Source organism: Sitophilus oryzae, unplaced genomic scaffold (genome assembly GCF_002938485.1).
Source record: "Sitophilus oryzae breed Bouriz unplaced genomic scaffold, Soryzae_2.0 scaffold_682_pilon_pilon, whole genome shotgun sequence".
Classification (NCBI taxonomy): domain Eukaryota; kingdom Metazoa; phylum Arthropoda; class Insecta; order Coleoptera; family Curculionidae; genus Sitophilus; species Sitophilus oryzae.
In genome coordinates, this window is record NW_022147287.1 from 433874 (window position 1) to 447321 (window position 13448).

The window sequence follows — 13448 nt, forward strand, 5'->3', positions numbered from 1 at the left end:
TGAAATATAATCTGGTTTTTCCCGCGTAGGTCTTCATTTGTCCACTCCATTTATTGCTGTGAGAACGATTTAGATATGTCGCCAAAATTGAAGTTATTAATGTAAATTTGATATTATATAATCTATTATTGTTTTAAAGTTTTAAATTATCGGTAATTAACTCGAAAAACACTACGATCTGGAAATAAACGGGACGACATACTCTATTGGGGATGCGACGAGTGACCAAGGAAACCGTTCTCACGACATGGCAAGTATATTCCAATAATAAATGTTTTCAAGTACACGAGTCGTGAGAATTCGCCTTTAAATTTGACCAAAAATTTCTCCGTTGTGTTTTTTTGCATTCGAGTCTATATTTTTCGTGTTAAAAGTCTGTTAAAACCTTCTTTCTACATTCTCCTTTTTTTGCAGGTTTACGAACGTAAAAGCGGCGTGCTGCAGGCCAACGTCTCGGCCAAGTTCCCGTTATTTATCGTGAGCGGCCTGGACCCGGGCAAGGAGCTGAAAATGGCGGTGTACGCGGCCAACGCCAAGGGACGCAGCGAACCGGTACTGCTGGAAGGATTTACGCTGAAAGTGGCCGAGAAGCAGACGGGTAAGATTTAGGAAATAAGAGGTGCGGGCGGGTGCGGATCTCGCCTGTTAGCGCCGGCTGGAGGATTTACGGGGCGAACATTTAGGGCTGTCCGGGGCTGCGTCCGGTATCTTTCGCGCACGGACGTAAAGTACTCTAAACGGTGGCTGGTAATTTTCAAAGAGATGGGTTTGTTTAGTGTAAAAACATAGTGGAGAATTTTATCTCTCGGCGATGCTCGCCGTGGTGACGATACATATATGTTTTAGGTGCGCGACGATTTCATTGGCTCTAATATGTTTTGATGCATAAATTTCTTTTAGAATGTATAAGTATTGTCACTATTCCACCCTAAAATAGTTATTTGTTTACCGCAAATTTCAGATTCGGTCAAAAAAAATCATACGGCCGAGGTGCACACAAAATTTTTTAAGCAAGTGTCTTTTGAAGTGGGCAACAATTTTTTTTACAATTTTGTTTCTAAATAAAGACGAAACTGGAAAATTAGATTCAAATTTTTATTAACCAAATGAAAAGTGTATTATTAAGTAACAAAAATGTGTACAGAAATAGGTCTTACAGTATTATAAACAGAAGTTGGGTTATATAATAATAATAATAGCTCTCGTATACAGAAAAGACCAGGCTACTAGTAACATAGCAAGTTGCCGGACGAATTTACGTTTACCCAATTTGCGTTCGTACTCGAAATTCACTGCCGGCTAGTCGGCTAGTCAGGCAGTACGCAGTTGCAGTTGTGCTTGGACGGGTCGGTCGTGACAGACTAGGAATACGACGCGAGGAGTGCCGAGTATTTATTATTTTCATTTTAAGTGTTTACCTTCACTTAAGGCAACATTTAAAATAAAAATACTTAAATCTTTATTATTTGAGTGTGTTTACAAGCCAAAACTAAAAATAAATAAATTCTCTAAACCCAGAAAGAACTAAAATATTACTCTAAATAAAAAAAGTTATAAGTGTTGAAAAAGATCACCTTCTTGTGCTAGACAAAAGCCTAGGTAAAATTCCCGTCTGACATTGGCTAACATATTAGGGCTAATAGTTTGGAAAGCCTTTCGTATTTTTACTTGAAGCTCATCCAAATTATTAGCCCTATTATGACCATACACTTTAGGTTTTACATAACTCCACAAAAAGAAATCATTGGGAGAAAGATCTGGTGATCTAGCGGGCCACAAAATAGTTCCATATCCACTAATTAAACGGTTAAACACTTGCTTTAACTCCTGTTCTTCATTAATCAACACATCAGGCTTGTGTTTTTGTGGGGACACGCACCCATGTGTTTCAAAATTCTTAATAACTCTTGATATAGTAGGTAAAGATAGAATTGCCCTGTTTACAATAGTTTGTGGAAAAATTGTTTGTATATCCCGATAAGACCTATTTTGGAAATACCATTTTACAATTTGAATTTTCTCACGAACTTCGTAAACATCCATTATTTTACTTAAAAAATAAATTTTGCACGAGAACTGTCGCGAGAATCTGTGTATTCGTTTTGGCTATTAAAACACGAATAAATACAAATTATGAAACATTCTTATCACATATCTACCTATTTTTATTTTATCGCATTTTTTGCCTGCTTTTTATCCGGCGGACGGGTATACGGTAATTCGTCCGGTTCTGCCTATGTTACTACTACGGTGGTCCGGTCTGTATAGCGTTTAACGCCTTGGGAGTAGCAAGGTACAGCTTGCCGTACTAAAACCGTTCGGTATACAGGGAAGGTAATGTGGCTAGCACTACGCTTCAACCGCCTATTATTGCCTCAGGATTGTGAATCCCAAGTACTCATTTAAGGCTGAGTCGACCTAGGTACCCAAACTATTTTTATTTTAATAAAAATAGTCGGTTGATGCAATGCCGGGTGTGGGATTCGAACCCACTACCTTGAGATTGGTGCAAATGATGGCTACGCCACCGGGCACCTTTATTGTAAGTTGGCTTATAAAGAAGTTAATAAATTAGGGCATTATTTGCTATTAATTATTATGTTAAATGTACAGTTAAAAAAAAATGTCCGGATTTAATTTGACCTCGTGTGGTATTCGGTAAGAAAATTCCACATCAAGTTGTGTTTGAAAATCAAATAATTAAAATATATTTTTCGATTTTTGGTCGAACTGATTATTTAGTTACTATGACAACTAAGTGACACCCAAACCTAAAAACTATTTCAGTTTTGAAGCTGTCAAGCGGCACGGCTTAAAAAAATGTTTCGCTTCGGTCATGAAAGCAAAGAAAATATTCGCCAGGAGATACACCCGCGAATACTAGGAAATCGAAGTCAAGAGTATGAAAGCAGTTTACAAACTTTCATCTCAGCTTTGTAATTGAAATGTATCAAAATTATCATGTAAACAAATAAAAACCAGACTCTCAAAAAGATATTCTGTCATTATAAACGTCAAAAGATTTCCAGTATAATTCGCTGTTGGGTGCCCACAAGGAAAAAAAATTCACTAAAATTTATCCGTTGCCATGGTGATTTGTCAAAAAAACACGTTTTGATTGGTTAAAAATTACAGGTGTGGAATTTTCTTTTTAACTGTTTTTTTTATCACAGTATATCCCGTATAATGTGGTTTTTATTATTTGTTAGTTATTTATTTTAAATTTTATTTCTTTAATGAAATTCACTTAATCGAACCTTTTCTTTTGTTTTATGGGTAAATAATCCAAACATGCAAATTAAGTGTGTCTAGTAGGTCTTATACCTTATACCTCTTTTATAATTTGACAATCTTAATATCGGACGTGGAAATAACCCAAATAAGTAAATTAAATGTGCCTAGTAGGCTGCTCTTATAATGACTTTGTTTGTAAAAGTGGCCATAAAGTAAAGGAGCGGCCGTAAAGTAAAAAAAGCGGCCAAAAAAGATACACTTTAGAGACGTTAATAGATCCGTAAAACTTCATTTTTTGTGACACTGGCTTAAAAAATATTTATAACTCTGTTTGGGGGTATTGTTTCCCCACCTCGTGTCTTAAGCAACCTGCTCCGTTGCTTCATGTAAAAAAGTAATTTATATTTTTAACACTTAAAACCGATTGTTTTTTTCTTTTTATACAGTCAAGACATAAAGCAATTTATCATTTAATCTTAAGACGTTTTAACTCGGAGAAGTCGACACGTAAATTCTCAAACGTAAGTCCACGCTTCCGTGTTTTTATCTTAGCCAAAGTAGCCGGGAGAACCAGAAGGGGTTGAGATTTATAAAGCTTCCGGGGGTGGGCAGTGTTAACGTCCACGATTTACGACGTTCAGATAATGAATAGAAAGTTCCAACGCTAGATACAGCGCTAAAAGAACAATTCTGTTTAGAATAGTAGCTCGTTCTTAGTTTAAAATAGTTTTCTTCTGCGTTTTGGCTTTTTATTTCTATCTTTTATTGGTCAAGTTTCTGTTATAGACAGGGTGTCAGAAAGTTCCTATGAACGTATGTCCTAAAATGCTTACCGAAGAAGTTACAGCCCTCGAAAGGTTAAATGAAAATAATATATATCTTGTTTATTTTTAAAAACATTGGTATACTGGTTTTCTTGAAATTTGGTACTTTTACACGCATTGAACTCTTCATTTTCACGAAATTTTTGGGTTTTAAGGGCTCAAAGAATGTGGTCCTTACATGCAAGTCAAACTAAAAAAACGTAATCTCTACGAAATAAAGACATCTACAAAAAATCTAATATTAGATTAAATAATTCTCTATCACCTACGCGCGAGCTTTAAGTTTTAGTTCAAATAAAAAATGTATTACAAGCGCACCAAGAAAGTAATTGTTATTTTCCCTTCCGTCCCCCTTTTATGCCCCCCCCCAAACAGAAAAAAAACGAAGAAAAAATATTTTACCAAGCGATACTGATCCAGAATCATGCGATGGTATTGTTTACGATGGTGCAGCTCTTGTACACTTTGTCATTCCCCGTTATAGCAAAACATTTCAAGAATATTTTAAACTGGAGCTTAAATCTTATGTTGAAAGATGCCGCAAAATTGGGAGCATTGCGCATTGATATTGTTTGGGATCAATATGTAATTGATAGCGTTAAAAATACTGTCTGTGTAGAACGAGGATACGGAATTCGCCGCCAAGTAACCGGCCTTACTAGACTTCCACCAAACTGGCCAGATTTCTTAAAAAAACCATTAAACAAAATTGATCTGTATCAATATAGCAGTAGAAAACAAAATAGTATATGTATCAAATATAGGTGACATAATTTACTCATCACCAAGGGCAAACTCATCCCTTAATTGTGTAAAATGTAGTACTAAAGATGAAGTAGATGGCAGAATAACATTATATTTAAAGGATGCGGTGCAGCATGGGTCTCAGAACGTACTAGTGCGAGCAGTTGATAGTGATGTACTAGTACTACGTATAGCTTTTTACGCACAATTTAAATCTCTTGGTCTCCAGAATGTATGGGTTCTTTTTGGTACAGGTGCAAAGAGACGATATTTCGCAGCACACCTTATGGCAGGTAAGCCTCTCACACACAAATAACACACTTGACCTAAAAAATCATATTTTAGATGCTCTTGGCGACAAGGCTAGCGCTCCTCCTGGGTTTCATGCTTTTATAGGATGTGAGACGGTGTCTTACTTTTCTTACAAAGGAAAAAAGTCTGACTGGAAAACATGGAATTCGCAGAGCGATAAGGCAACCAAAGCTTTTCAAGCGATGTCAAGCCCAACACTCTCTTCCATTCCGGAGGATGTCGTCAATGTTCTTGCTAGCTTCACTGTTCAGATGTACAATCCACTTAGCACTGCAACCAACACTGACACCCCAAGAAAAGAATTATTTTGTTCTCAAAACAAACCAATTCATTTGATACCTCCGACTTCTGTAGCACCGTATCAACATATCCTAAGGGCTGCTTACTAAGCTGGTCAAGTCTGGGGTTGTTCTTATGATATAGATAACGTAACACCATCACCTAAGGGATGGGGCTGGGTTGAAAAAAATTCAAAGTGAACTCCTCTATGGTCTGTTCTTCCAAAAGTATGGCAGACATGCCAAGAGCTGGCTAAATGCTCCTGTAAAACTGGATGTAGCAGTAGTCGGTGTAAATGCAAAAGAAGTGGTCATCCATGTACACTGCAATGCAGTTCCTGCAAAGACATGTGCACCAACAGTGTAATTCAAAAGTTGGTATTTTTAAATATTTTTATATTTTTCCGAGCTAGACCAACAAAAAGTTTCTGAGTAGACTTATTCTTTTTAATTTTTTATTTTAGTTTTGTAGAAGATTCCGAAGACTAAGAAATGGCATCCAGCGCCATTTTGTAAAAAATCACGCCATTTTAATTTTTTTTCTTAAAAACTCTGTACTTTTAATAAATTATAAAAGTTAAAATTGCTATTCTATTAATTTCAACCCCATTAGTCTCATAAGAATTTAGTTAAGCTGCACCATTTTGAAAAATTCCGCCATTTTGAATCTGCCTCCACTCCTGATAAGGTGCTGCGGGCCAAATCAACCTACTATATGTAAGTAAACTTTCTGCCAAGCGGTTTTATTCTATCACGATTTGAAACGTTTTTGGGTCTACCGCTACGACTATTCGCGAGTTTTTGAGCTAGGAACTATTTTAAAAAAGCATTTAAAAGGTTTTTTTGTTGTCATCATGTCATCATTCATTTTCTTCGAAAAATGTGTTCTTTTGCCATTATTTTACGGTAAAAGGTTGCAATTTAGTTTTCAAAAAATAAAAAATCACATTTACAGAATGATAACTCGGCTATTATTACACCTACGGTAATCAACAAAAAATAGATCGTTTCAAAAGCTTCATTTTTGCTTTATATGAGTTTTGCGATAAAACGCAAGGTTTTCAAGTTATTTATAAAAATTGACAAAAATATGCAGTTTTTAGATGAGAAATCAACATTTTCAATCCTAAATAACTAGGAAAATATTAATTTTCTGAAAAAATGTTATAGAATATTTTTTGCTTAGAATTTAACTCTTTATTGATTTTTGCAATTAAAATGGGTGACTTATTTTTCACCCCTGAGAAGGGGTAGTACTCACCCCCAGGGTGAAAATACACATTGCTACTATGTAACTTTTGTTTCTTACATATATCTCTATTCACTGAAAATTATAATAAATCGAAAAATTATTGAGACTTTAACACCCTGTAGCTACGAAACGCCTTAATGCTTTTGAAATGTGGATGTATCGTCGGATGCTGAGGATAAGAGGGACCTCCAGAACAACAAACTGTGAAGTTTTAAACAGAATGAAGACTTGTGCACACCTAACAGGCACAATTAAGATCAAAAGGACTTCTTACCTTGGACACATAATGCGGCACTCAGAATATGAAGAAATACAGCTCATAATAGAAGGAAAAGTCAATGGAAAACGTAGCATAGAGAGATAAAAGAAATCATGGCTACCTAACATTAGAGATTGGACTCACACCAACGGCAACGGAAACACCCTTATTCACCAAGTTCTGGACAGAGAGTCATATGCCATATTAATTACCTAACTTCAACAGAGACGGCACTTAGAAGGAGCTACGAAACAAAGCAGAATTGGACCTCTGTTGATATGAAAAATAAATATTATTTTTGCGTGAGGAATCTCCCCACGAGAGATGGCACGATCGTTTTTTAAACACCCTGTATACAGAATTGTATAGATATGTAAAATCCCCATGAGTATCTAAAAATTTTCTCGATCTGTACCATTATCTTCACGTTAAATCCACACCATTTAGAACGTCTAGAGCTCTATGTAAGTACGTTCGTTAGACCATGTTGTTGTCCCATTATACCTTAAACAATATTCTAATTTGATTTGCAAAATTAAGTAGCAACTCAGGTAGCCAACACACAATCCGTCCACTTTATCAAATTAATAAACAAAACCTTGTCGGATTTAGGTCTAATAAATATAAACAACGACACGTATTTCGTCCAGAAAATTGAATTAGATATTGTGGCGCGAGCCTCCGGGACCCAAACTTATTTCATTAAAACGGTCTGGCCGCTCGCTAGCTGTAGGGCAACGTTGTCCGACATTAAATTAGGCTCATACGGCCGCCCCACTCAGCGTAGCATCAATCAACGACAAAATCCTTACCCATATCATTTCCAGCGCGAGCCACTGTTCTCAACTAGATTAATACGACTTCTACCGTACAATCGCATAGTTGTAGCGTCTTTGAACGTATGTGTTCGTTGTCAGTTTGGTGAATAATTTGTCTTAGGTGTAAATTCGAAGATTTGACCAACCGGATATTTTTTTCACAGCTTATTGCTGATGTCTTGGACAATCAGGCAAGTTGATGTGGTGTTCGCCAATTTTCAGAAAGCTTTTGATAGATTAGATTTTTAGGATTTAATGCATATGAATAGGAAGCAGTAGAAAAATATATATATTTGGGACAACTACTACACCGCTCGGGATCTCTAGTACCGCCAGAAATTAACAGAAGAATTTAGTTGGAGTACTTATGTAAGAAACTCGATCATATTCAAATCTAGAATATCACTTTATCTAAAGAAGAGAACATTCGACCAATGTGTACTACCAGTCATTACCTATATGCATGTAAAACGGACATTAACGAAACTGCAGGTCGCACAACGCTTAATGGAACGAAATATGCTGGGAATAACCAAGAGAGAAAGTAAAAGAATAGAGTGGATATGACAAAAGACACAGGTAATAGATGTCATCCACAGAATCAAATTCCGCAAGTGGCAATGAGCAGGACACGTGGTAAGAAGGACAGACAACAGATGGACCACAAAAATTACAGCATGGTACCCACGAGGAATCAAGAGGCCTAGAGGAACACGAAACTTGAGATGGGATCATAATATTAGGAAATTCTCAGGGAAAACTTGGGCCCGCATAGTCAGCAATAGACAAGAGTGGGCCTAACTACAAATAAAGTATCTAAATATGTGAGGCAGGCGACATGACACCATAATTGGGAATGGTTGAATAAGCTGAAAATGATGATGATGATGGTGAATAGTTAGGAGACAATTTGCCAGATATCAAGTAGCATTCGATCGAAATTCGTCATTTTGTACCAGGAGCGTCTTAAAAGTGGCTAACCTCCATGACTTTTATATTTTTTCAGATAAAAAACGAGATTTGTTACGTTAGTATATGACACAAATTAGGGATTGATTGACGTATTCAGTTATTTTCAGTCACTTCCTGTTTTACCAGAACCTTTGAATAAGAAGACTAAGGAAGGAGCATAATGCTATCCATGTATTCATGCATGGTGGGCGCAAAAAGCACCATAAAAGCACTCTAGGGTGGGGATCCTTGACAGTTCTGTTTGACGATTTATTTGACACATTTGAATTTGATTTGAAATTTTGTGGATTTGTCAGTCTTTACGGAGCTTATTTTATGTTATTTATTATTTATTCTACTACTGATAGTTGTATAAAGGTAGTAAATCTAGATGGAAATTGTGGCAGAACTTAAATTAACAGTGACACTATCGCGATTTATCCAAAAAGACTCTAAAATAGTTGGTTGTGTAGCGTGCTTTGAATAAGAAGACTAAGGAAGGAGCATAATGCTATTTATGTATTCATGCATGGTGGGCAGAAAAAGCGCCATAAAAGCACTCTAGGGTGGGGATCCTTGACAGTTCTGTTTGACGATGCATTTGACACATTTGAATTTGATTTGAAATTTTGTGGATTTGTCAATCTTTACGGAGCTTTTTTTATGTTATTTATTATTTATTCTACTACTGATAGTTGTATAAAGGTAGTAAATCTAGATGGAAATTGTGGCAGAACTTAAATTAACAGTGACACTATCGCGATTTATCAAAAAAGACTCTAAAATAGTTGGTTGTGTAGCGTGCGGTAGATCTCGGCCAAAATTGAGTGAAATAATGGAACAACTTTTCGCTAGTAAGTGACTATATAATATACATACGTGTAGTAAACCGATCATTTATGAAATTCACTTAAATTAACTAAATTATATATTTTTCTTGCATTTTAGCTTTTATTTATTACTTGTCAAAGATTAGATGTCAAAGAATTTAGATACGTTAATTTGACTTACCTACTTCAGTAGCGTATCGGATGTTTGTGTTAATAAATACTTATTATAACTTATCTATTTTTATTAGAATTATATATTTTTATAACAATTTTAACCGGAATTTAAGTCGGCCATATTTGAGGCCCATCGCGGTGTACCTAAGATTTTTGATATGCTCCTTCCTTAGTCTTTTTATTCAAAGACCAGAACTGGGCCCGAATTCTGTAACTTTGACATAAAAACGTTACGCTTTCAAAGCGGTGAGCGCAAGTATTCGATCAGCGAAACGCAAGGCAGTCGATTTTGGTATTCTCGTTGCCATGCGAATCGTGTTCTGGATACGCGTTGAGCACATATTGGCAACATCAGAATTTTTAATGTAGGTAATAGTCAAAAATTGATAACTGACGGATGTAACAATGAAAAATGTCAATGTTACGTGAATTTCATAACCTATTGTTGAGTTATGTCAAGCTAGTTTTCTATGGATATGTCATTATTCTTATTATACGAGGGAAGTGTTGAAGACGCTTCTCAGCATTTTCGATGTTTTGAACAATATTTATAGCTGCCAAATCGTAAATTATCAATTATTTATTGAGGAAATTATAGAAGAAGTAGTAATTTGCACTAAAGAGCAAGATAACGCACAAAATCACAATTTTTTCGATTTTACTGACAGTTCGACAAGCAAAACGATCCTTTAAGGCAACCGTTTTCAAAGCGCTCAGCGCAATCAGTAAACACGCTAAGCGCGTCAGACGAGAATACCGAAATCGTTATTAAAGTGCGCGCTCAGCGAAATTAACGTCATATACGCTGAGCGTCTAAAAGCGCTTAGCCTTTTCAAAGTTACAGAATACGGGCCCTGAACAACTTTTGATTTTTAAACGGCACCCTCTATATTTTCTTACTTTATAATATATATATATATATATATATATATATATATATATATATATATATATATATATATATATATATATATATATATATATATATATATATATATGCCACTTCTTCATCTGTATCAAAATATATATTCTCTTGAACGCGGATCTTTCTGTAAAGTTGTTAGAACCCTCACAGGACACTCATATCTTACCAAATCATATATTATCAGAAATGAACCCCCTCCGAAATGCACATTATGCAACAACTTAATGTCAATGAGACACATTCTTTTTGAATGCTTACCTGTTGCCTCCAGGGGTGGATGGGCCATATGGGAAAACGGGAAAATTCCCGGTGGGCCGGTGGAAAGATCGGCCGGTGGGCCGCGCCGGGCCGATCAAAGCTCAAAAAAAAATTAAATGGTTAATCTTCTAACTAAAGTGACGTAAGATCCTTAGTGATTCTATAGCTAACTCATCAATTTGCATCAGTATAATCGTCAGTTACTTTTAAACATAAATACCAATTTGTAAAATAACTATTGTAAAATGTCTTTCTCTGGGACACTTATAATTTTAATAATCATCTGTTGTTTGTTCGGTTTGAAAATTTTTATTATACAAGGTGAGTCTATAAGTGCAAATATTCAGGGCTGGTAAATCTCCATAAAATAAACATAATATATTCTCTTTACGAGTTTCAAATAAGTCCAATAGAGTTATTAATGTTTGGAAATTAAAAAAAAAGATTTATTTTTAAAAAAAATTGAGCCACCTCAATTTTTCAGTATTTGCATCTCTTTTAGTGTCGTAATATCAGAGATTAAGAAACTATACCGTGGTTTGCGGTGAACAGGAAGTTACAGGAACTAAAAAGTTTTCTAAAATATACAGGAAAATTTAAAAGAAAATTCTCGATTTTTAACATTTTTTTTTGAAAAAAAAAACCTTCATAGGTTCATGTGGTCGAAATATACCACCCCTGAAAATATTTGCACTTATTTAAGACTCACCCTGTATAGTTTTACCCACTATTTTATTAATAACTAATAAATATGACTGACTGACAGCAGAAAAAAGAATGAATAGCATTAGGTAAATTTAAATAGTTTCGATCTAAATGTATACTAAGAATACGGTAGCGTAGACAACTGGGGGCCTCGGTGCAATATTTTTGAGGTCCCCTTTGTAAAAGGTAGACGAATTTGACGCGAACTCTGCGGGTGACGGAGAAAACATATCTATGTTTGGTTTGAATTGGGGACGGACTAAAAGCCAAGTCTGACAACTAAAAGCCAAGTCTAAATTGTTGTTTAAAACGTTGCTAAACTTAATTTGCTAAAAATTACTGAGACAGCAGAGATAAGGTTTAAACTAGATTAGATAATAAAATATTAATATATCTCGAAAATCCAAATATTCTGATTATGGACTGTAACATAGCATTACATCAGAACATATTCATATCCACTGCCTAGTTTTTTTTCGTTTGAGTCATTATCATACAAGATGCCAAATGTAGAAAAGTAGAGAGGAATATTTTCGTGATAAAAACTGTATAATAACCTAAAAAATGCTGCAGTTTTAAACAGCATCTGCATTCAGTTAAAAACACGTATACACGACGAGGCTGCTACTGTACCAGAAAAGAGAGAATTTCTTTCTACAATGAGTAAGAAAGTATATACCCGAAAAGCTGAAAGTAATGTATTTCACAGAGGATGGGGTCAGCTGAACGAATCAGGAAGTCTTAAAGTTTCTCAAAATCGTGACTCAAAATCGTAGCCTATTCAAGATCAAATTACCGTTATCGATAATGGAAATAAAGCAGTAGAACCCTGTAAAACTGAGCCATTTTGTAGTAAAAATTCAGATGTCCGACCCAAGCCTTTACGAAAATGTTGATCAAGACAATTTAATTTTAAAAACCCGGAGGCAAAAGGGCTTTTTCGCACTAGCAAAAAACACCCTTACTTATATATTAATAAATAAAATATGTTTCTTCGTTATGGTCATTTTGTTTTTGTGGATTTGGGCCGGTTGTCTGTTTTTCCCGGGCCGGTTTCCACTTCCCCATCCACCCCTGGTTGCCTCCCATAGGTCTAGATTCTTTAATGCTGTTACCTATGAGAATATTTTCGCGCCTTTTAACATTTCGAAGATTAATAAAGTTATGGAATTCTTAGACAGCATCAACATAACGAAAAACTTTAATTTCTAACTTAAAATTATTTAAAATAACCTCATATTAAATAAAGCTTATTATTGAGCGCTAAAAAACCCTCGCTAAAAAACCTAATAAATCAAAATCTCTCTCTCTCTCTCTCTCTCGATATAAAATGACCCACGGAATATAACTTTTGACATTTTCGCTTAAAAAATCGTATTTTAGATTTCAATCTAGAGTACCATGGCTGTGTTAAAAACACTAATTTTTAATCAACGAGCCTTGGGAAAATGGATTTGATCGTCTAATATTTGAGTGTCCTGTTCTAACCGGTTAAAAGAAGCCCAAATCGTATTTTTAATCATATCTCAATTTTTTCAAATGGAATTAAGGTTAGGTTATTAGCATATTTGTAAAAAGCATTTTTTACAAAAAATTTGGTACCGTCATACAAAAATTTGGTATTGTCATATTTATGCATAATGGCGTAAAGAAACTAGGTCTGGAAATAACAATTTGTTAACATATCGCCATGACATCGTTCTTGGTCAAAAACACATTAACCATAATTATTGTGACAGATAGGGTTTAAAATAAACTATAAAACAAAAATAATAATAAACACTTCTTAAAACATTTTTTATTTTCAAAAAACAAAACATTTAAACTCGGTTCATAACGACTTTTTATAACGACGACAATTTAAATCGAAATACCAAGTACGTG

The 13448-nt window shown here is 35.1% G+C and overlaps 1 protein-coding gene across 1 annotated transcript in view; it reads left to right on the plus strand.

Annotated features, from left to right (window-relative positions):
• Positions 1-13448, plus strand: part of LOC115888037 (nephrin-like) — a 409016-nt gene that overhangs the window by 316155 nt on the left and 79413 nt on the right. Inside the window, 1 exon segment of the mRNA XM_030907605.1 lies at positions 415-598. Coding sequence (XP_030763465.1) covers positions 415-598 — 184 coding nt within the window.